The sequence below is a fragment of the Pantherophis guttatus genome, chromosome 1 (assembly GCF_059756535.1).
Source record: "Pantherophis guttatus breed Tessera chromosome 1, ASM5975653v1, whole genome shotgun sequence".
Taxonomy (NCBI): Eukaryota; Metazoa; Chordata; class Lepidosauria; order Squamata; family Colubridae; genus Pantherophis; species Pantherophis guttatus.
The window spans coordinates 98,188,943-98,214,404 of record NC_142063.1 but is presented as its reverse complement, the minus strand read 5'-3'; the positions used below and the strand labels follow the sequence as shown (position 1 = coordinate 98,214,404).

Here is a 25,462-nt window from a genome sequence, read left to right as displayed (position 1 = left end):
TTTTCTCATTGAATCTCTGCCTCTGAGGCTTCTGGTTTTAGTACTTGCTAGGTAAACTGAAATATTCATTTTCCAAAGGGAAAAAAGTGGTCATTCCATCTAATGGAACTATTATTTTGCACCTCTACTCAATATGCATAGACAACTATGCAACTAGCAAGCAAAGGGGAAAAAATCTACAGCTCCCTAAGCCACTTGAATATTTAAAAAGCAAAACAAAATCAAAGGCAATGATTTTCAGAGGAAACTGAGGAGACGAATATCAGTCTTCATAGGAGGCCCCAAGTTTGCTTTTTTTACAGCATCAGCTTGCAAACAACCGTTTCAAAAAATATATCCAGTTTGACTCTATGGAGGGCGAAGATTGCACAAGCTGCTTTCGCAAACCTGCTTTCAGTTCTCAGTAAGAGTTATTGTGTTTTTACTTGCCATTAAAATAATTATCCATCAAAAATGTGGTTGCTGTCAACAATGAGGAAAACATACTTTTGAAAAGCAACGAGAAAGTAATGATGAAAATGAATAGCCTGGGTTTTATTCTCAGGGTCATACACCACAATACTTTTGTTCCTTTGGTCTATGTTTTGGACAAATTAAGATGTATAAAGAAAAAGAGAGACACTTTTGAACAGAATCAATCAAGATTTTTTACTACCTTAGCAGTTGAGTCCCATTCCAGTTATGGAAATTGCTTTGACTTAAACTCAAACCTTATTTTAACACTGTCAATGGAATGGCACCCTATAACACTCCAGAGGACTGAAGAATAGGTTAGAGGAGGACACAGCTCAGAGGTGGTTATATGATATATATCATTCTGACTTCTGATCTATTCCAGGTGCTTCCTAGCACCAAACACTTGCTGCTTGAGATATCAGTTTCATTAACATGGTTATACAGAAGGTCTGTCTAACAATGGTAATTGGCACAGCAACTCTGTTGCTGAGTGAATGGTTCTAAAGCACGAAACCATATGGCTGTGCCAAGTTACGATGGCCGTTGCATCAATTCCAGTTGCTGTTGTCAGGTGAATCTTGTGCAGTTGTAGCATCCTGCAGTCATTGTCACTGTGACCTCCTACTAGCTTCCCTATTAACTTTGTCAGAAGCTGGTTGTGAAGGTTGCAAATTATGATTACATCACCTTGGGATCCTGTGACCATCATAACTGTGGGTCAGTTGCAAAGCATCTGAATTGTGATCATGTAATCATTGGAGGCCTGTGATGGCCACAACTATGAAGAATGGTCGTAAGTCCCTTCCTTCAGTGCTGTTGTAATTTTGAATAGTCTCTGAACAAATGGTTGCTAAAAGAGGATTACCTGACACAGATTGGATCAAACATACCTGAATATTTTAAATTGAATTGTGACACTAAAGCAAGCAATAATATTTTAACCATAGCTTCTTTTCTGTCTTTGTTTTATTCAATTTCTATAGCTTTCCAACTCATCCAAGTGACTCTGGACAGCTTACAATTATGTTAAATTTAAATGAATAAATATCCCAAAGTGCTTTTTCTAAAAAGCAACTGACTTACTTTTTTTTTTCTTTGAAAACATTTTGCTTCTCATCCAAGGAGCTTTTTCAGTTCTTGGATGAGGAGTGAAAGATTTTCAAAGGAACAAAAAGAAAGTCCAGTTGCCTTTTGGAAAAGGTTTCTTTGGGATAACCATGATCTGGTTGATTAAGAAATTCCATACATGAATTAATAGCATTTTAAACAGATGTCTATGAAGTTATCCCTTTAATCCAGAATTGTGATCCCAAGTGCGAATCCATTGGTAATAGTGTGCCCATCATCATCTGTCAGGTGGTAATATTGCCCCATAGTCTATTCGTAGTTTACTATGAATATCAAGAGTGGTTTGCAAGCAGCACTAATGTCCAGTGGTGTGATGATTCCCTTGCTCCCCCTCCAGAAAACTATAAATAATGTAACATCTACCCTAATATTTCAATACAAAGATCTCTTTTTCCCATCTCTCATCCCTTATCAATATCCAAATGAAAGAGACTTATCATTCAATTCTAATCAGCAAAAGTCTGTTAAGAGCTACCAAAACCCTTAATTTAATAAATCCTTTTTGTATTCCAATTTACCACGCTGTCTAAGAAAGCAAGCAAAGTAACTCTCTATACTTATAAACAGATTTTTATAGCCTCATCATTCAGTCCTCATCAAAATGAAATTTCATTAATGGGTGTCAAGTAACCTAATATATAACCCTGATGAAATAAATTCACTTTGAATTCCTTCTGCTTACTTTTCTTGGTCTTTAATCCTGTGAAATAATGTACCTCAAGCTGATTTTTAAAATCATTTTCTCATTGCCTCCCCTCAGGAACAACTCCATTAGTTTAACATGCCTCTTTTGTAAATCCAAGATAAGAAAGTTTTTCAAGTCACTCTTCTGATTTATTACTTGTTTGTCTTCTTTAATTATTAAGGCAACTGGTTTCATTTGTAAATCTATAGTGGCATTTTTTCCATATAACATAGGATTTTTAAATCCATTTTCAGATCCATAGCACCTTTTTTCATATCACTTTTGTAATCTAGCATTATTTTAAAAATCCACATCTACATTCAAATCATCCTCAGTCTGTTTCATCCAATAAAATCTGTGGTTATCTCTGTTATAGTACCAGACAATTTTGTAAGTAATTTCTGGGAATCTTGCTCCAAAACAGCCTTAATTTCTTCTATAGTCAAATAGTACTGGTCCACTGTATCAATAGGTTGCTTCTCCTTTAACTGTAATCCTCTGTTCTCTCTGGTTCCCTGTAGTCAACCTTACCGCTTATCTTTTTTTCCCAATCAACCAAATTTTATCATGGAAGGATTTCTTATAGTTAATCTCAAAACCATCATACATTCTCTTATAAAATTTTAAACTTCTCCACAGAAAATATTCCATCCACCCCTTAGCTTTCCAAAATCAACATTCTACTCTGCCTTTTGTTGTTTCCCCCCAAATTAAAATGTTTCTTTTTAATCCTTACAGTTACAAAAAAAACCCCCACCTTATTTCATTCAGTGTAGGAAATTCTTGAGTAATGAAACTTATCCTTTGGATGGTTCTTAACACCTTGAAAGTAAATAATAAGCGGTCTCTGAAAGTACTTATGAGAGGAAGTAGGCAAACCCAGTGTCCAAATTAATGGTGTTGAACTGTGATTTAGGCAAAATGAATGCACTGAAGACTATTTTATGATGTCTTCACAGGAAGATTATTTATAGAGCAAACTTTTGGGTAATCCTTCTCCTCTCTTTAATCCGGAGAGGACTTCCAAGGAACCAATCCATCCACTGGCTCTTCTTTCTGCTGCAGTTGTTGGCTCTGGGAAAGGAGTGCTGTCTTTAGTCTCTCACTGTTGTGCCAGGATGTTGTGAAGGGCAATATTTGTGAAAGTATCCATAACCCGTTGTTAAACATGCCCACTCAAAAAGGTGAGGACCCATGCACTATGTCAAAATATTAAAACCTTCCACAAATCCCATAAAGTTTTCAGCAATTGTATTAAAAATTGTGCTGTTTTGAGTATTTTGATGTTAATACAAATACATAAAAAATCTCAGACATTATGAGATATATTAATTTATATATTATAAATACATAATATATATTTACCTACAGTGTGACAGCCTGGCCTAAATTAAAACTTGATAAACCTCATCAATCTAATAAAATTAAGCTGAGACCTGTTGATATTCTGTAGGCAGTTGATATAGTGTCAGTTGAAATATTGCCCTGCGCAGCCACTAGGGTTTTGGCTAGAGAGTAAAAATTAAAATAAAGACAATTTATTATTTATTTTAAAAATGCAGCCTTATGTTACCGGATTGCTTGAAAATGATCAACTCAGCAACTTCTGCTTTGTCATCATATCACATAACCAGCAATCTCGGATTGTGCAAGAGTTTCATTCCAGGAATGCTTGAATAAGAGGATTTAAATGCACACATCAAATCACATATTGTGCTCATACATAAACCCAGTCAACCTTCCATAACATCACGTTTATCTAAGCCAGTCCTTTAAAAAAACCTAAGAACAGGTTAACCTGTTAATTAACTGCATACATCGTTACTGGATTTGTTAACCTTTATGCAGTCTGAGACATAAGGTGATGTGGTGTAGAGCTGTATTTAAAAATTTTAAACTACAACTATTTTTCAGCTAAATTTGATTTTTCAGGAACTAGTCATTCGTGACTTTCAGTAAATTCAGAATGGGTATGGAGAAGGTAAATCTTCACTTTGATCTAATTTTTCATTAATCAATCTTGGAATCAATTACTTTGACGAAAAGTATTTTTACCTTGATTTACTTCACAAGATTATGAATTTTAACAATTGGAAACATATGCCCTGGAGAGCTTTGAAATATTAACAGCAACAGAAATCAATGACACTGCACATTCATTTCCAGAGTCATTGTATAAAATTTGTACTAACCCCAGTCATTTTATATATTTCATAGCAGTATTGTTTCTATATATTACAATGTGAGGATAAAAAAAAAAAATCAAAGTTATATTTTTTTATTCCCTTCTTAAGCCAATCATGAAGTACAAGAATGAATTTCAGCACATCTGAATTTCTTTAGTGAGAATGCCATGGATGTTTCTGAAAACTGTCATGAGGCCCATAGCAATAAAGTTCAGGCACACTTAGGCTGTAATCTCTTCCCAAGGAAATGGTTGGGATGCCAAGATGCCTTATATTTCACAGCAGGACTTCATTCACTTCTACTCTGTCCAAATCTTAAACCACACCATCTGCGATTCACTGTGCTATGCGAGAATCTGCAGACGTATCCCACATTTTTAATTAAATAAGGCGATATTTTATAGCATATAACAAATTAGCAAGGCAAAATGAATAAATATAGGCCAAACATAAAAGAATTCAAGGCATAACACATTAGTAGGAGTTGTGTAGTTGATATTTTAGGTCTGTTGCTTAGGCAAGTATTTCTGCCTAGATTATGATAGGACTAAAAATTAAACTAAGTGCAAATAAAAATATTAATATAAGAATAGCTGTAATATGCCAACATTTAGTGAATCTTCAGTTAATTGGACCATTTAGGAGGAAGAGTGCCATTACTCCTAAATATTCATAAAACATAACAGAAATTATGCCGTTTATAGAAATACTATAAATTATGCTATTTGTAACACTGCAAATGATTTGTTATAAAATATATTGTTCATGTCAGTTGTATAATGACATCATTCACAAATGATATAAATATCCATGAATTTCATAAAATTGACATAAGTTCAACTGTCTTGTCTGGGCTACTTCAGATGCAATAGATTTTCCTTTATTTTGGAAGGATATCTTGACTGAAATTTGGTCTGTTACAGTCAAAGTTTGCTGAATGTGGGCTCATTAAATTGAAGTCAGTTTCATTTATTCAGAAAACTATACTGTTTACTTATCTGTGCACATATGTATGTAAGTACATATATTTGCATGCATGTATGTAAGCATAATTATGTAGTTGTACTTACAAGTTCTGGCAAATAAGCACTTTTCAAAATAGTTAAAACATATAAAATGAAATTCCATTATTGTTTTTCCAATGTGTTGACACTGCAATACAACATTCTGCATGTCTCATAATTCAGACTATGTGCACATTCTCATTGAAACAGGATTGGATGATTTAGTATGTGGTGAGATACATAGTCAGATTGACATTCCCTTGCCCTTCTCCTTCAGAGGATATTTCTATGAATGTTGACTAACATCTATTTCCAGATATTTTTATGCTGACTTTCTGTGTTTTGCTTTTCAAGCACTTGTGTACTTTAAACAGTATTGGTAAAACTGTTACAGGTAATCCTCGGTTAACAACAGTAACTTGGGTCTGGAATTTCCTACTGATAATGTGTGACATCAAGGGACGGCATAGCTTAATAACAGCAATCCTGGCAGTCCCGATTGCTATCGTTAAGTGAAAATTGCAGGTTTATTAAGCAAGTACCTCCCTGCAATATCCTGCCGACTTCTGCATGTAATTTGGAATGAGAAGACTGCGTGCAGTTTGGACAAGGCTGCATATGGCCATGGGAAGAAGGTGTGGCACAGCCAGTAGATGCCTGACAAAAGGCCTGGCTATGTATGCCTCATCAGCAGGAGGAGGAAAAAGATGGTGAAGATCAACTGGGGACAGGTGGGTAAAGTCTAAGGGAAGTAGGACCGGCAGAGGCAGCAAAATAACAAGCAGCCAAAAAGGCAAAAATTGAGGGGGAGATTGGTGGATGGGGTGGGGGGGGGGATTGTAACATCCTATGGTCCTTAATGGAAGTAGGCTGCCAAGCACCTGAATTCTGGTCATGGTGACCAGAGGGGAACTGCAACGACAAAAAAAAAAGGGGGGGGATTCTCTTTAGAAATTAGATAATTTTTTGTTAAACAGATTAATAACTAATTAAACAACTAACTGATTGATGTCGTCCTAGAGAGCTTCTAAGAGAGCCAGTTCAGTGTACTGGTTAAGGCATCAGGCTTGAAATTGGTAGACTATGAGTCCTAGTCTTGCCTGAGGCACAATGCTAGCTGGGTGACCTTGGACCAGTCACTCTCTCTCAGTCCAAGAAGGAAACAATGACAAGCCACTTCTGAAAATGCTGGCAAAAAACTGCAGGGACTAGTCCCCAGAGTCAACAGTGACTCAAAGGCTTACAACAGAAATTATGCTTAAAACATTTCATTGGATTGTCAATAGTTTTCCTTTGTGTACTCTGCTTGTGAAAGCAGCCCAGCAATCTTTAAAAAATGCTGATCGCTAGCTGCAAATATTTCTAGGAAATGTTACAAGAATTAAAAATATATTCTGTCCAGCACTGTCATTTCAACATGATAATGATTTATAACAGTACAGTAAAATACTAAATCAGAACTTAAGAAACAGTGGAATGGGAAAAAACATTCTTTCACAGATTATGGTTTACATAATTGGCAGCATGTGAAAGACTACTATTACCTCGAATCTAATTACAATTTATCAAAATCACATGCAACTTAAATGCTTTCAGAATTTTTCTTCACTCTTCCAGCCTGCAAGACTAAAAAAAAAAAAAAAAAAAAGGACACTGAAGATATGCTGACATTCAGTTACATAAAGTTGTGCCTTTTTTTCCCACTGATCTGACAGTTTAGCCAATAATTCATTTTAGAAAGCAATACCAGGTTATGGCAGATCAAGAAACTGCAAAAAGTCTTGATTCTCTTCCTTCAATGGAGTCGAAGATTCAGAGTCAAATCTGTAATGAATAGATTTAAGGGAATGGCTCTCAGAAAAATTACAGTATCTGAATTATTTCAAATGATCACTGTCTTCTCTGAGAGTCAAGAATACCTGTAAATTAGACAACTCAGAGCTTTGGAAATAAAATTAGTTGAGTTTGAACTGTTTGCTTCTCCAATATAGGGTTGGTAGAATCTTTTGCAGCATCTGTCATTTGAAAAGAGTTCTGTTGCTTCAGAAAACAATCTGTAAATTGATGCTTCGTTTGATCCTTTGTTGAAACAATTATATTACTTAAAAGATACACAGCTCAGTTCAGCTCTATTCAGTGTTATGGTGAACTAATATTTTATCAAGGGGTATTTTCTTACAGATTCCCACCTTTTAAAGGAAAATATTTAGTTCATGTAGAAAAGATACAAACGCTTTATATACTTGAGCCAAGCATGCAAATGGAGGACATTATTTTCAAGTTGATTTACCCACGGTTTCATGTGGGTAAATCAGGTTATATTAATCTACTACTTTGCAATTTAAGAGACTTATGCCTAAAAAGTATCCATGAATTGAAATTTGTCGGGCAAGTGTGGAAAGGTGGAGGAAGCAGCTTCAATCCATAAAAGCCGTATCCTTCTCCATATAAGACAAGTAGATCATTAACAGAATAATGGAGAGTTTGTATTTCTACTCAGGCTATGCCTTGAAGTTCTCTGATGGGAACGTCATCCACCTACTAGACTATCTGGAAAAGAAAATGACCATGGTCCCACAAAGAAGATTGCCAGTCAGATTCTGAATGCTTAGATATTTTCCCCTTTATGGGCTTAAAGTCCACTAGAGGAGAAGAAGACTTGGTCTAAGTAATGATTCCACACTGAAATAAATATGTATATTTCAAGGATAATGCTATATTCAACCACACAAATGGAAGAAGATGCATACAAAGTCTTCTTTTGATAGCAACAAGAAAACAGTTGTCTTGGAGGCAGAAGCAGGGCAGATGAACAGATGGCGCTGACAGGAGGAAACAAACAGGGACGCTTTTAGTATTCTAAGGTGGGTAAACTTCACTCATTTCGCCTTCTGTCAATAGTCTCTGCATCTTCCTCTAAATTGGTTTGGACGTTTTGAGGACAGAACGCTCCTCCATTAGAGAATATATCTGCATTTGTGGGCCATGGTACTAAGGGCAGGCATTAAGGGCTGCTTTTCTGCCTTTACTAATATACCCAGAAATATTAGAACTTTATTAGCAGATTTATGAGGAATATGATTTTACAAGCGTGGTATCATGGAATACACAACAACAACAATGCCCACAAAAGGAGAAATGGGAATGTGATTTTCAGACTGCTCTTGTATTTTATAATGTACTGCAGTCTTCATAGTGTCTCGCAAAATTACACTTTATCAGCCCCATCAACAAAATGTGGGTGGAGATAGGTTAGCTTATTGATTGTTTAGTTGAAGAAAAGGGATATTATGTTTAGATATGAATATATGTAAAAGATTTGAGTTAAGAGATATATCTATGGGGGTGGAGGAAATGGGCAGACTATGAGTTGAATAAATGTTAAATTAGGATTTATTATATAGTTTTATAGTGGAAGGTTGCTTTGAAATGTTATATTAATATACAAAAAAAAAGATTTGATTTAAGAGATATATGTATGGGGAGGAGTAAAAGAGTAGATCATGAGTAAAAATTGTTAAATTGGGGGATATAATAATAATACTATGCTAAATTAGGAGTTATTATATAATGTTATAGTAGAATGTTATTCCGAAATGTATAGTATAAGGGGGATATAATAACATTATTAGAAAGAAAGGGTCAGTATATGGGGGATGGAGCAAGGGGATGGTAAAGTATTATATAATCTGTTATGAATTTGGGTTGTATCCTGAAGAAGCCACGGGGGGAGGGGAGGGCAAGGGGGGGTTAGGGAGGAGTGGGGGGGAAAGGGGGAAAAATTTGTATTTGAAAAACTTTTTCAATAAAAAAAAAACAAAAAACAAAAAGTCTCTTCTATAATTCTAATGTCAATGAGTGGGAAAAAATAACATATCATCTTTTCATTTGTGGTATTTTATTAAACCCTACCTTGATTCTTTTATATTTTACAAATTATGAATCTAGATTATGCCTCTGTTATTTGTGTCAATTTCCAACTACAAATTTCTAATCAAATCACCAGGAACTGAAAACAGAAATAAACTAAAACACTAACATTCTCCAACATTCTTTTTTAAAAAAGCAGCTTCCCCGTAAATTGGTAAATACATTCAATTAGATGGGATAATTATGCCTTAATGTTCATTCAATCCTGGTAAAAATAGAAGAACTTATGGCTATTTTTTTAATAATTAAAGTGAAGTTATGTAAAGCTTCTAAAGCAAGTTTGTTGCGGACCTGGGGCAAAAAAGGCTGGACCTAAAGTAATCCTTTTTCATTTGAGGGTTTTATTTAAGCTTGGTCTCACTCCACACTCTACAAAAAAATCTATAACCATAAAATAAGTTTTTCTTTTAATTTAGCAAGTTTGAAAAAATATATTGAAAGCATAACATTTATTTCTTGAACATATATAAACAGCCACACTATTATGTTACTGGGTTCAGAAAATTCTAGTGATGGAATAATAAAAACAATAAGCAGATTATATTGCATTATAAATTACTTAGATATTACTATATCCAATTCTGCCAGCCTGTATTTTGCTTTAATTTTGTTAATTTTTTTGTACTAAAATGTTACTTTTATATGTGCATTTAATCACTTGCAAAAATAGCAAATTAGGTAACTTTTGCTTGATTTATAAAATGTTAAAAAAAATTAGGAACAATTATTTTGCTTTTCAAAATAAATTATGTAGGCTTTATGTATCATTCTTAATAATTACTCTGAAATGTATTTTTGAACTTAGTTCATCCTACCATTAGTTTATTTTTCCTCTTTTGCTCACTTTTATCATCCTTCCCTTTCGTCTGTTGCTTTTGAAGACTCAGTCTATACTAATTATATTTTTTATAGTCCATCTAACTTTACTTGTTCCATTTTCCCACACTTAGCTTAATCTCTCCAATTCTGTCTTTCTAGAGATGAATGAACTCTACCAGTTCCACTCTGTTGTTATTCTACTGTTCTATTATGTCTTCAAGTTCTGCTCCAGTTGCCCTCCAGCACACACAAAAAGAACATCTCCATTGTTGTGTGTGGTTTTTTCGTATTAAAAAAACAACCACCAATGAAACATAGAAAGAAACAAACAGAAATAGACCTACTTCCCCCAAAGAATAAAGACCTGAAATGAATAAAATGTTTATGTTGTTTTCCTCTGGCAGTGATCCAAATATAACAAAATATGTGATCTTTCATGGAGGAATGTTTTTTGTCTTGTTGTAAAAGACTGCTTTTCACCTTTTTTTTAATAGTGCATTTTAAAAGGATGCTGCAATGTAACATACATTTCACTTAAGCGGAAAATGAAACATTTTTGCCATAAGCTGTGTACAAAATATTCTCTGGGTTTGATTTAAACAAGATCTGAAATAGTGAGGTACAAGGAGGGGGCCACAACAGAATATGGAAATAAAGTTACTTTTCAAGAACATTTTTTATTATTATTTACACACATTTCTTTTAGATGCAAGCCATATTCATTTTTCTTTATGGATAAGTAGAATTCATGGGTCAGACAGATATATCATGCTAATTCCTTTCGGGGTAAGCAACATTACACGCACGCACAAAAACCACATGCTACATTCTTTTCTTAAATTGTATTAACCCTTTCCCAATCTTTAGTGAACATTCTGCTAACATACCCAAATGCACCACCTTTGACTAGTTTTCCTTCTAGAACACAACACAACAGAACAGAACAGAACAGAACAGAACAGAACAGAACAGAACACTGGCCAAGTGTGACTGGACACACAAGGAATTTGTCTCTGATGCATAAGATGTCACTGTACATACAAACAACAAAATAATATAATCATAAGATACCAAAAGGAGAAGGTAGTAGAAAAGATGAGAAGGATAATAGTAATACAGCCATACTACATGGGTAAATATACCTTGACATAAGACAGTACTGTAGTAATTAGGTGTTCAGCAGACTAATGGCACAAGAACAGGAAGATCTCAAGAGGCATTGAAAACACTGCTTCCTGCAAGCATTCTCCCACCTACCAATCTAGAAGACAGTTATTATTTATAATATGAGTTTCTATTATTTAAATCCATTAAACAATGTGCATCTTTCTAAAGCAATAAAAAGCAGATCTCCTGTGACACATTGTAAGAGCTTGAACAGTGCTTTATTTTTTTTCAGTCTTCTTTTCTCAAAGCTAAACATCCTTAAGTTCTTTAGCCTTCTTTAAAAAAAACTTAGTTATTAGTTGCCTGATCAACCTTGTTGCTTTTCTTATCTTGGTTCTTTTGAATCCTTAAAATGTGGTGCTTAAAATTGAGGACTCAACAATTCAATGATTTTGTTACTTTAGGTGATTTAGAAAGTGTACTTCTGCTGATCACTAAAACTGTTTTTTTTTTTTACATGCAGCCATATTATACTCCTGACTCATATGGAATTTACAATTAATGGCTAATCTACTGTATTTTCCACACATTTTCCGTAACTACTCTTATCAAGCCAGGTATGACCTATCCTATGTTAGTCACATGATTTCTTTTTCCTAAAGAGAGGTATTTTGCAACTCTCTTGATTAACTTTTGTTCTGTTATTTTCAGTCCTCTCTCCAACCTATTGGGATAATTTTCTCATTTTCTATTGGATTAACTACACTGCCTAATTTTGTGTCTTCTGGAAATCTGATAAGCATTTTCTCTATTTCTTCTGTGTTTGCCAATAAAAGCATTATAGTAATACAGGATGCAGGACTGAACTTTGTGGCACATCACTTGATACCTCTCCCCAGTTTCCAAGACATGGTTAATGAGCACTTAAGGGCAGTGCCGGCAAAGCACTTCTCTTTGAATTATTAGAGCAGCCATGGATGCAGAGACAGTGGGGAGCTGGACTGAAGCAGTTGCACAAGCCTGGAGGAAAAAAAGCTGCGATTTTAATGATGTGAAGAAAAATCTTCGTGCGCAACTTGCATGTGTTATGAAGCATTTCATTTGGCACCTTCTTTGAAGGATTTACAAAGCCTAACTACTTTTCCTTTGCTGCTTTGATTATATTTTATTTTTATGAAAACCCATTGTTAGACATGATTTTGTTATAACTTCATTAGAAAAGGAACCATTATGACTGCAGCTGTTCAGACATTAGTTAATTCCAGATGCTTTCTACTTTTTAAAGCAAATCAAACTTTTAATATGGTCCACAAAATAGCATAGAACTTTTAAAAAGTTTTAGAATGTTTACTATTTTCCCACTTACAGAAACAAAGAAAAACTATGCTTCCAGAGACTCTGTCCTTCATATTTTCACATTTTATTTGCTATTTTTCAATAATTCATTTTCTTTTAATACATGGGAGATACCATGCAAAAAAGATGGATTTGCTCTAATTGAACAGTTTCAGCATTGCATTAACTTTAATCCTTACTTAATACTCAAAGAACAAAAATATACTAAGAGAAGATAGCAAAAGTAATGTGATGTGCATAAACATCTCAGGTAAAATGAGGCATAACTACATTAAATATTTTGCTCAACAAAATATTTGCTACATATATTCTTCAAACAGTTTTATTGCTTGAAATATTGACTACAAGACCATTTATTAATTTGATTTATAAGAAGCATAAAATGAAATCTTATTTATGGCCATATGAAATCAATTCAACTGTTAGTATCTAAACAAATCTAAACTGATTTATTTAGAAAAATCCCTCTAATTTTATTTTTTATTCACTCATTTACCCAGGCACTAAAACTTGAGTTGGATGATGAGAAAACTGCAACTTTGGTTTAAGAGAATACAAAGGATGTCAAAAAGAGGAACCTGTAGCCCATGGTTGCTACAATTGATTATCCTTTCTTTAAAGGGTTCCTATAATTCTCTCTAATCCTGAGGCATTTACTATTGCCTACCTGATAAGAATATTATCACCAGTAATGGGAGATAAGTGAACCACAGTACATTGCCTTGAGCATCTTGAAGGAAATACATTAGAAGTATTCAGATGACAAAGCTTAAAATAGATCACAACATTCTTAGTTGTGTCTGCCCTCCCAATTAGATGGGCTGTATTCAATAAAACTAGATTTGGTTGAATCTCAACTAAAATTTACTCCCAACATCTACAGAAAGAAAAAAGTATGTAGATATTACCAGTAAAAGCTTGCCCCACAGCTTCACAGACATGGTATACTAGGACCCTAAAAGGTAAATGGGCAGATTTATAAATTGTTAGCAATCTGGGGCAAGGAACTCCAGGAGTCATCAACTCCTGAATAAGCTCTAAAAGTTGTCTTGTTGGGACAGTCTATCCTTCACTTTCCTTGATCATTCACTGCCTTCAAGTAGCCTAAGATGTTTATCTGCTTACTTGATAGAGGACAGTCCTCTAAAATGACCTGAAACATAGATACTTCTTTCTTTAACATGCAGCCATCAGCCTTCAGTTGGAAATCAAAAATTTCCCATGCTGTTTAATACTAGGAAAAGAACCAAAAGGCAATCTTTCTTCTTTACTTAGACTAAAGTAAGTTAATAAAAATAATACTAGATTGAAGTTTACAATTATATGATGGAGGAAAAAGAATAACTTGAGTCATAGCCTTCAAGGAGATATGTAGATAAAAGCAATATCCCAATGTTAAGTGAACTGTTTAGACAAAAATTGAAAAAAAAACCAATGGAAAAGAATAATCCAACAAACATAAATTTGGCATCGCACAACACAACATTGCTCTATAACTTCTAAATATAAACACAGAAATAAACCAGCATTTCTATAGTCAGTCCTACTCATACATGTGGACATTTTATTTTGCTGGGCTGATAAAACTGCCACAAGTAGGATAGAAAATTTTCAGCAATAAAATGCAGAGGAAAAAAAAGCAGACAATGCTGTTAACTCAAAAAATTAACATGAAAATGAAGATAATTTCTTAACATATCTTAGATGATATTCTAGTTAAATTTAAAATAAATTATGTAAGCCTGAAGTCTGTCTATTCATGACCTAAAGCATGAGAATTAATCATGTTAATTCGTGGATCTGAAACAGAAACATTTTAATTATAATCCACAGAAATTTAATAGGAAGAGTTACAAAGCAATGTACCTTATAATTGATACATACTCTACAAAATTTTTGAAAAGTAATGAGATCACAAATAAATGGATAAATGAATGTGGATGTCGCAGTGAGATTTGTTTGGGAAAGTGCCACAAGATATCCCTTGTGTAAAAATAAAGAATTTGTGGGAAGAAATTTTAAGAAACCAAAGAGATAACTTTTGACATTTTGCTTTTCAAGTATTTAACCATTTTGCCCTTAATGTTACTATTCATTATACTACTCAGAGGTTTTGAGACTAGATAGTCTAAAGATAATACTGGATTGCAGTTTACAATTATATGATGGGAAAAAATGGCAATTCTATACTATTGCCAGTTTTATTTGGATTGCTCTTTAGCTTAAAATGCATTTTTGCATTAAAGTCATCTGTAGTTCGCATATATACTAAATCTACCTAAGTTCTTCACATTTATAGGTTACTGGCTTATGTACTATTATATTCTCTTTCATGTGAATCCTGTTACAGCACATTAATTTTTATAGTTCAAACATTCTTTTTTACAAAGATTGATTTTCAGGGAGCTGTGAATCATAGTTTATTAGACAGAGATATGCTCAATTCCCATGCTCATTATCTTTTTACTGTATTGGCATAAATAAAGGTAAATGAAGGCTCATAAATGTACTGACCGCATTTTAACATTTTATCATTAGGTGACTCATAATATTGTGTATTGAACACTATTATTTTGCTATTGCTAAAATGGAGCTTTAATTGTGGTATAATAATACTGGATATTGAAAAAAAGTAACTAATTGGTTGTTCAATAAGACATTACCAATGGCCTCTGGATGTTTCCAGGCAAATAGGCTGCTGGAGGCCCCGGATTGTTGGGGGCAATATGCTGATTCTGTAAACGGCTTAGAGAAGGCTGTAAAGCACTTTGAAGCGGTATATAAGTCTAAGTGCTATTGTTAAATGCAATCATTTTTAGACACTGATTAATGACTTCTATCCTTATTTGAGATCAGATTTTTGTTTAAAAATGTAAGTCTGGCCCTGAATTTAATATAACTTTGCAAGTTACTTCTGGGACTGCAATATAGCAAAAATATAAAAGAATCAAGTACACTTAAAAGTCAGCTTCTTTGGGACTTTGGGAATATTTGCAATCCTACCCATCCTATTTTTGTTCCTCATAAGTAATCAATTTTAATGTCACTTACAGAGATTATACTGTACCTCTCTATATACTATGTACTAGTAAAAGTGCTATTGCTATCAATTACTATCAACTATAATGTTTTTTGTGCAATTTTCATCTTTTGCTCCTTAAAGAATTCAGAAGATATCAGAAAAAAATACGGAAGATATGGAAAACAAATAATAGTCACAAATAGAAAACTAATAGTCTGGAAAGTCTTATAGCAGCAGCCTCCCTTTCATTTTTGCAGTACCTGTCCAAGTGAAACCAAGGGGTTCACTTTAATTCAAAGTGGTCCAAAGAGATAATAGGCATTGAATTATCACATAATTTGTTTGCTAAGCACAAACATTTTAGAATCTGAAGACATAATCTTTACAGCATTTAAAAGTAGCTCAAATAATTACTTCTCTGCTTTACGGTGCTTTTAAGCACTTTAAATTTGAAGAATCCTAATATTTTTATTAAGGAAAACTGAATTGTACTTATTCAGATCCTTATCTTGTATAGATTTGTTAATCTGTTTGAAACACTGACTTTATTTCAAAATAAATTTTTACTGACCTCCATTTCTTATATAATTTCCAACATAGGTAGGTTCATTTTTTTTTTATTAATTTCAAAAGAGGAAAAAGTATGATATTGATACCAAAGTTTATATGGATTTTTCAATTTCTTGACTGAATTTTCAAATACAGAAGTTTTTAAAATTCTGTTGTGATTTTCATAAAGCTGCCTATTAGATTTCTTTATTGTATCCAATAATTATTTCCAATTTAAATAATAAACAATTGTGAAAAAAAAACAATAACTGTGAGTTTCAGAAAATTGCACAGTGATAAAGTACCTTGGAAAAAAAAATTGAAGTCAGAAACCTTTTTTGTAGGAAAAAATAATACACATATGTCACAAACACAAATTATTAAAATGATTCATTTCAACTAAATATTTTTCCTTAATACCATGCTAGAGTTTTAGCTCTCCCATAAAATGTTTTCTTCTCTTGGATAAACAGAAGTGTTCAGATCCTAAACCAATCAAAACAATTATCTGAATAGTTATTTTACAGATGGTGATGAGGTAGGACGTGTCTTCAATCACTAATTACAAATAACAACAATCATCACTCTAAAAAGCAGAAGAGAGCAATGATCTTCATTCCCACAGTACAGTAGGTTCCCAAACCATTCCAGTGATTTCCAGGAATTTACGGTTCCTGTGCTAGCCAAACAGTGAATGTTGCAATAAACGCAATTCATTGGGAAAAATTCTTGGACATATAAGAATAGATCCTTAATCAATTGAAGGCTGCCTTTATAGATGTACCAGCAATGCAATACTGGAATAGCAATAGGCCTCGGCCTTTGCCACTCCAGTATCTTCACTGCTTCCATGTTTCCAAAGGTCTGACAGTGTTCTTTTCATGAATTCTGTGGCCTTAAGAGAAAGAAAAGGCTATTACTTTAATCAAGTAAAGGCAGACTAATAACTGCAGATGAGCACGAGAGAAAAAGATGCAGGTGAATGAAAGAAAGATGGAAAGATGGTAACAACTAGGCAAGCACTCTTGTATTAGGTGCTTAACTGCTACCAAAACATGAAATGTGGCAACTGCATTTCTTAAGGAAAATTGTGAGTGTAAGGCAAATGCCTCCTTAAAAAGATAACAGATCCTTTGGTGATGGAAGGAACAGTTTCATAATAATTGTCCCAAAAACACCCAAAAGCAAATAAAGGAGCAAAACAGCAGAAGAAAAAGAACAATGAACTCCAAGAAAAAACTTATATTTTATATATAATTTATAGTTTAGATATAGCAAAATACACAGGGCAAGCTAGAAGTACCACAAAGAAACCAAAATAAGGCTAAATGCATGTACCTGCAAAGTACAGTTCATCATTCGTATTATGTAATCAAACTGCTGATGATCCAGAATTGCACGATTTTGCTGAACGTGGAGGCTTAGTTCCTGTGTCAAACATTGGCGAGCTGCTTTTCCTTTGAGGGCTCTCAGTGCAGCAGGCAAGGTCTAAAGACAAGAATGCTAGCAAAAGTAAGAAGTTAAAAGAATCCTAACTTTAAATTATGTTTCTATGCTAACATTCTATAGTATTACAGAATAAGCTCCACCAGCAATCTTGGTATGAATTGTCCCTATTAAACTACTTACTGAAATCTGATTTTGGTGTCTGGATGGTTTATTTCATAATTAAACATGACTAAATAATAAAGCAGACGGTGTAGAATTAATCAAGAATTATCAAGCAAGGTCTTAGTTATGCCCTAAGCACAAAGAATATACCAGATTCACAAAAGTAAGGACTGGAAACCACAAGTTTTTTTCCATATGTTTTGAGGATTGTTATGAAAGGGCAAATATGTTGTACAATTAGCCATAACATCAGCAAAATTAAAAAAAAACTTAAAAAGTTGCCTTTAAAAAAACAATCTATGAGGTAAATTAGTTTGGTCCTCAAATGCTCTTCAAGTAGAAAATGAAGCATTCAAGGTTGAGCGAGGTGCATTTCATTTATGAGAAAAATACAAAGCAGGGAACATATCTCTCATTATTAAAGAACTAATAACTAAATAAAATTGTTCAGTAGAAGGGGTAGAAAAAGAAATGGAGATGAGACTGTGATGCCAAATAATTTTGCTTATTTCTTCACAGTACATTTCTTTTATCTCAAATACTTGCAGTACGAACTGAAAAGGGTAACAAACTTATAAAAGTAGAGTTAAGTTTGAAAGCTCATCTCTTAACATATATGGAATGTTTTAGCAACTTGGAAAAGCCCCTCAAACAATTTAACAAATCCTATTACCTTTTCAGTCTCCAAAAGTTTATTTTCAAATATAAAAGAGATGCAATTTCTAACAACTTCCAGTCTTTGTGCACTGTTGAAAACTGTGCTTGACTTTTCTACTATGGAAACTAAAAAAAGAGAAAGAAATAGAAACATATGTGAGGCGATTTATTTTAAAACTACCATCACTAAAAGGTTATTATAATAGAAACATTCCTAAGATGGTTTCTACATACCAAGGTTTTATTTTGTACATGTGTTCTTATTAGAAGCACACAAGGACAGATACAAAGATTTTTCCAGTACTAATTCTTAATATATAATCATACTGTATATGGATGTATATATTATTATATTAACAGGATTTCAGACTGTCTCTTATAAAGAAAATCTGTAAATTGGTAAGAAATATGATTTCAGAGTCTAAAATATATGCATTACAAAATTTCTAAATTTTTAAAATTTCATTACAAATTCCAAATAAATTTTGGTAGCATAAAAATTTGTATTAATCCATTACTTTCCAGAACAAGAGAAGAGGAATATAATACAACCATTTATTTAATGACTGTTCAAAGTTACAACAGCATTAAAAAAAAAGTTACTTAGGACCATTTTTTACACTTATGACCAGTGCAGCATCCACATGGTCATGTAATCAAAATTTGGACACTTGGCAACTGATTCATGTTTATGATGTTTGCAGTGTTCACTTAACAACTGTGGCAGGAAAGATTGTAAAATGAATCAAAACTCATTTAACAACTGTCTCACTCAACAACAAAATGTTGGGCTCAATTGTGGTCAGAAGTCGAGGACTACCTGTATAGGATACCTCTAATTTCAAAAAGCAATATTAAAAGGGATAAGGACAAATTAATGTATGCTAATATCATCAGCACTAATAAAAAAGTTTCTCTGTGGGAATGTCACATTAGAGTTGCCTGCTTCTTAATATTTGAAGGCTCTGTGTTTTTTGCATCTTGGAGCAATATTTTCTTGGCAAAACTTCAGGAAGCTCATCACAATTGTTATCTTATGTCTCATCACAATATATAAGGAAGAACCCAAATATATTTTGTATTAATATATTAAATCCTAACCTTAGGAATTGATATGATTATACATATCAAACAGTTTTCAAGGTCCTAGTTAAATGGGAAGTAGAAATAGATACTTTGTAGCATTTTATAAAAATCAAATACACACTATTAGTATGGAGTCCAAACATTTATATTTGTTTCTGAAGAACCATCTTACCCAGTCTCACCTTCTCATTGTGATGGAACTAGCCCACCCCACTCATTCAGCAGACAGGGCCTACTTCGGATCCCATCAACCAAAGGATTTCAGTTGGCAGGGTCGAGGAGAACAGCCTTTTTCTGCTGTGGCTCCCGTCCTCTGGAATATTCTCTAATGGGAGGTGAGGTCTGCCCACACACTCCCAGCCTTCTGGAAGAATCTGTCCCTGTCACTTGGCCTGGGGCGCCAACAAGGGCCTGCTATGTTGGAAGTAGCTGACTGGATAGAGAAGATCCTTATCCCTAGGCTACCGATAATCTTGGCTTTTAATTTTTCTGTTCAATATTTCTAATTTTAATTGTTTTTTAACGCTTTCTACTTTTTATTACATTGTGAGCCACCCAGAGATACTGTATCAGTAAGACGGGTAGCATAGAAATTTAATTAATACATACAGACGTGCATGGGGAAGGGGGGGGTACCAGAATCAAAAGACTGCCGCTGAAATTTAGAAACAGGATTGTTTAACTTTGATGATGAGATTTGTTTGACATTTTTTGTTTTTCTTTTTGTTCCAAATGAAGAATAGAAAAGTAAAATCTAGTTTCTGGTAAAGTTTTAATCCTTTGCTTGCAGTTTGGGGTTCTCCGATTAGAATGGGAGGTTACAGAAGATAAAGAAATTTATGTAAAACCTACCAATTTGAAAACTTCCTGTTTCTCCTCTAGACCACACTAATCTGGTCCAGGGCATTTCTAGAAATGGATGCTTCTGAAAAACTAGGATTTCTACATATTTCTAAACCACTACCATCCTATCTCCAAACCCCCCAATAATGTCTCAAAGATTTCTTCCTATGGCGATTAGGATCATTTTTAGGACTTTAAGGTTGAGAATGGTTGTCATTGATCTTGGAGGCCTATAATTCCTATTCTCAAACGCCATTAAAAAGAATAACGAACATTGGCACCACCTTTTATATTTCTCAGAATGTTACCAAGGTCTTGAATGGTCTTGGAAAAGTCAGGGGGATTAATTGTAGGTTTCAAAACAGTTCTCAACTGTTGACTCAACTGAATAAAACATAAGGATAACTCTCATACCAACAGGTGGGCCAGCAGGAACCACACATTTCCTTTCAATGCGAGAAGCAGATGGTGCACTTTGGTTTTTAATCAAATTTTCCTGAATTAAATCCTGAACCTGACTTTCATTAATCCTGGGGAAAGGAAGTACATGAACACGTAGATGAGATCCTTCTGTAGGTCGTGGAACTTTTTGGAATGTCATATGAGGATTTGGATTCTCCTGCAGACATTAAATAAAGAGTATTTGTATTCAGGGATGTAACATTATTTATTTATTTAAACAATTTGCTTGCCAAAAGATTTATTGTCATTAAAGTGCCATTAATGATTTTTATTAATAGTTAATGCATTGAAGGATAATACCACACTTGTCTTGAAATAAAAGCAAAAATTAATTATTTTGTATGAAATCAAACAGTTTTAACAATTGATAAGATATTTAACCATTCTCTTATTTTATATTTTAAATATTCTCTGCAGACTTTCCAATAAAACATCTTTTATTGATGGCCAAAATTAAATCATAAAAAGGAATAGCATAATTGCAGTGCTTCAATATTATACGGTGATAGGTAAAAACAAAATAAAATGTCAATCTTATTATAATAAGAAATAGTACTGCTGCAGGCTGAAAAAGGATAGATGAGTTAAGATCTAAGTTACTTTCAACAGACATGAAAAGTTTTTTTATTCAATTTAGAAGGCTGCCCAACTCCCAAATTACTCTGAGTGTTTTACATACTGTAACTATAAGAGAAGAAAACAATTCATGAAGAAAATAATAACAATTCCATTTTCTGATTTATGACTTGGCCTTAAGGTTTCATAACCCATGGATCTGTTGCATATCAAATAGATTTTTTTTAACCAAATGTAATAATTAAAAAAGACCATTGCTTACTTAAGAATTATACTTTTAACTTTGTAATTGATTTATATAACTGCAAGCAGTTTTGTGTATCATCTTCAGTTTACAATTATTTACAATGAAATATTAAAGAATTATATCATAAAATACACTGTACTTACATTTTTTAATAGCTGCTCTGCAAGTTCTCGGATATGTTTTAACACTTTTAATGAATTGCTCTCCTCAGATTTAATTCGCTCTACTTCAAATGCTACCAGCTTTAAAAATAAAGCATATTTTTGGTGATAAAAAACAGCTTTTAGATAGTATTTTTACATAGCCACTAAAAATATTTATATACCATTTTTAATAATTCATGCCCATTTCTATTTTGCATGCATGTTCTATAATTGTTAATAATTCAAACAATAATAAACTTGACATTTTGGATGTACCGAATTAAGTATTCAGAAATACATATAATGAATACTAATAGTAAAAGAAATATTTTAAATATTTAATGTCTCCTCTTTTCACAACACTTGGTTAAATTTCCTAACAAATTCTCATACTTTATTAAAAGTTTGTAAAAAAGAAAAAAGCCTAAAAATAATAAAGTAATATTATCAGTTTGTAATTTTTAAAATAGTCAACAAAATTTTTATTATGACAAATATTGCAAACTATTTGCATATATTTATCTTACCAGTGACAATTCCCCCTGATATCTTTCTTAGGAAAAATAATGTTTAAAAAATATTCAACCAAATATTTTGAAAACAAAAATTGATACATGCCCATAATTAACCTTTTAAGCTAATTCACTCCAATATATTTTACAAGAGTAATGTGGCCAAAAACTAAAATAAAACAAAAAAAACCTCAAACAAATTAAATATTTTCTCTGAAGTTTCACAATTAACTTTTAAAATATATGTATATATTCTACCTCATCAAAGAGATCGCAGGATCTATATGGAGGACCTCTCTCTGACACAAAACCTGCAAATGCCATTCCATTCAGAATTTTGGTAAGGAAATCATTCTCAATTAAGCCCCGTTGGCTTAAGAAAGCTGCCTGCAAATAAAAATAAATTGTAAGACTTTATCAGAAACACAGGATGGTTAAAATAGAATGTAAAATTCACAAAAGAACAATGTGTTTAATGCTTTTAATAAAACCAAACCATGAATTACCATAACATCAAGGTTGCTGTAAAAACATAAAATTTTCCGTGAATGCATACAAATGTGCATTCCAAATATGCTTGGAATGCATTCAGAATTCTGCTTTCTCTCAATAAATTTAAATTATGCAAGGTAAGATGTAAAATGGCAACACACAGAATCTATTTAACAGCTGTGTGATCATTAAAAACATAAAAATGATATAAAAACTAGATTAGATAACTTTATTTACCCTATCAATTCAAATCTGGACTTCTGTCTCTTGAGATAGAAGCCAATGTGCTTAGCTCGCCTAACACATGGCATCTCTACACACACACACCCCTTTACCTTCCTCTAGGGCATCAGAACATGTGATGAGTCAAATGAAGAAGGAACAAAGGGTGGGGGAAGATTGCTGCTAAAAAGCCAAGAAAATTTTCGATTGGAAAAACAACTTGGTGGATGAGTTTTGCTTCATGTTCACAATCCAGTTGAGGTCAGAAAGAGTTTCCCCCCATGGTCAGATATTTCTTCTTTTTTGTTTATTCCTCTTTATGGAATGCATTTTGGCTCACTTGCTGGAGCCATCTGGTTCATTTTACAAAACTATTCATTGGATCATGAATTAACATCTAACATGAAGCATATTATTCATTCCTAATCTCTGCTAGGAGGCACAATATTTTTAACCATCTCAGCAGGTTGCTAACCATGGTTCTTTGTGCGCTCATCTTTGCATTCAAACATACTGTATGTTTGCATTAGTACAAACCATCTTTACAGAACTTGCAAAAGCTGAGAATTTTGGCTGGACACTGGATCCTGCAAGATCATACCAAGAATCCTAATCATATTGAAATAGCCATTTGTGAAAAATAGACCACAATACTGAGAACTGGAGAAAAAACTCGGTAAGCCAACTGCAATTACAGATAACTTGCTATTTTTCTTTATGGTCTCAGTGTTCACACGCAGTAAGTTTAGCAGGTGATCTATGGCCATATTAGATAGAGAACTACTCAATGAAATGACACTTACAAGCTTGAATACCTAACAGTACATGATGAATGTCACTAAGATCATAAAAAAAAATCAATGAAGATGATAGGTGTGTCAATTGATAATGTCCAAACTATACTTATCATTAGAACCACTGTTTCAAAGCCAAACATGATAAAGGGGACTCTACATGAAATACAAATAACTTATTGGCTCAGATACAGGAAATAATAGCTATTTTTAAAGTTATTATTAAAAGGCAATTGCCATTGATTTGGGCTTTGTCGTTAGCTGGAAGAAGAACACAGACTCTATTATATAATAGAGTTAAATTTGGAATCAGACACACAACGTTTATACAGGAGCCTCCAATTTCTGACTTAGGAGCTGAGAAAAAATATAACAATTGATAGGAGAGCTATATGCAGAAAAAATTTGCCAGATAATATAATCCATGGAAAAATTGAGTACAGAGTGGAAAGAGCTTTAGAGGCAATCTTAATTTCTTGTGCTGGATAGGAAAAATTCCACTACGTGAGAAATCTCTCTTATTTTCAGTCAGTCAGAAGATCCTTTTGGAAGGAGAGGTAGTACTAACTACCTGCCACCATAATGGACAGCTTGGCAATTCAGATTGTCTCAGCCATTAAAGATGCATCTGGGTGGGTCCTACAGGATCTTGGCAAACATACAAGCAATGTGTCATGTTTGGAGACAAGCTAGAAGACTAGATTTGTGGAATGTGGCTCTGAACTGTACCAATTGCAGAATGAAGTATCAGAGCAGGACTTGAAATTACTTTGGAAGTAAGTAACAAAACTCAATTATATCAGCATTAACCTCAGGAATTTTAGCATCAGGTGATACCAAGAGTCAAACAGACCATTATTAGTTGCAAGAAACAGTTAATTTGAATCTCAGATTCTTTCTTTCCTCTCCCTAATGACAACTTGCATATAATCTGATGGTGTAGCAGCTTTAACTATTCAGGCATGTATCCAAATGATAAATAAAGACTCTGGGCCTATTGTATTGGGTAGATCCCTGTCCAACTTGGGAAAACAAGTAATAAATATACAAGCATTGTCACAAGGGTAAATTGTTTTTTGCAAACTGATGCAACATGCAATGCTATATAGAACATCCCATAAATCATAGCATATAATCACAGCATTCTTACGAATAATGATAATGATGATATTGTTAGTTGCCCTATCAGAAGTACAGTCAGCACTCACAGGAAGTGTTCAGACAGTCCTAGAGCCTAAACCAGATCTACTGCTGAATTATACTATTTAATATACCTATGGTTCTGCTCATTAAAGATATGGACTGTATCCCTCTTGTTCAAGGTACTGAACAACAAGATTTAAACAAGTGCAGTAAAACATATCATGTCCCTGTATTAATGTATCTGTATTCAGATCCCTAGTAAAAAATGAATAGGCAATAGCAACCCACTTCCGAAATTTTGTCAACAAAACTGCGAAGACTAGCCCAGGTAGTCATCAGGAGTCAACACCAACTCAAAGGCAAAAAAGGAAATATGGGGAAACAGCATTTTTTGTTAAATGGAAATTAAATGTAAGAATTACATTTTGGAAT

The 25,462-nt window shown here is 33.5% G+C and overlaps 1 protein-coding gene across 2 annotated transcripts in view; it reads right to left on the bottom strand.

Moving 5' to 3' along the window:
- The window catches only part of SBF2 (SET binding factor 2), a 227,759-nt gene that overhangs the window by 64,975 nt on the left and 137,322 nt on the right, over nucleotides 1–25,462 (bottom strand). For both annotated transcript variants that reach the window (XM_034417071.3, XM_034417072.3), the window contains exons 12-16: nucleotides 22,638–22,766; nucleotides 21,868–21,966; nucleotides 20,854–21,058; nucleotides 18,527–18,636; nucleotides 17,581–17,730 (exon numbers count right to left, since the gene is read on the bottom strand). In XM_034417071.3, coding sequence (XP_034272962.1) covers nucleotides 17,581–17,730; nucleotides 18,527–18,636; nucleotides 20,854–21,058; nucleotides 21,868–21,966; nucleotides 22,638–22,766 — 693 coding nt within the window. The remainder of the gene's footprint in view (nucleotides 1–17,580; nucleotides 17,731–18,526; nucleotides 18,637–20,853; nucleotides 21,059–21,867; nucleotides 21,967–22,637; nucleotides 22,767–25,462) is intronic.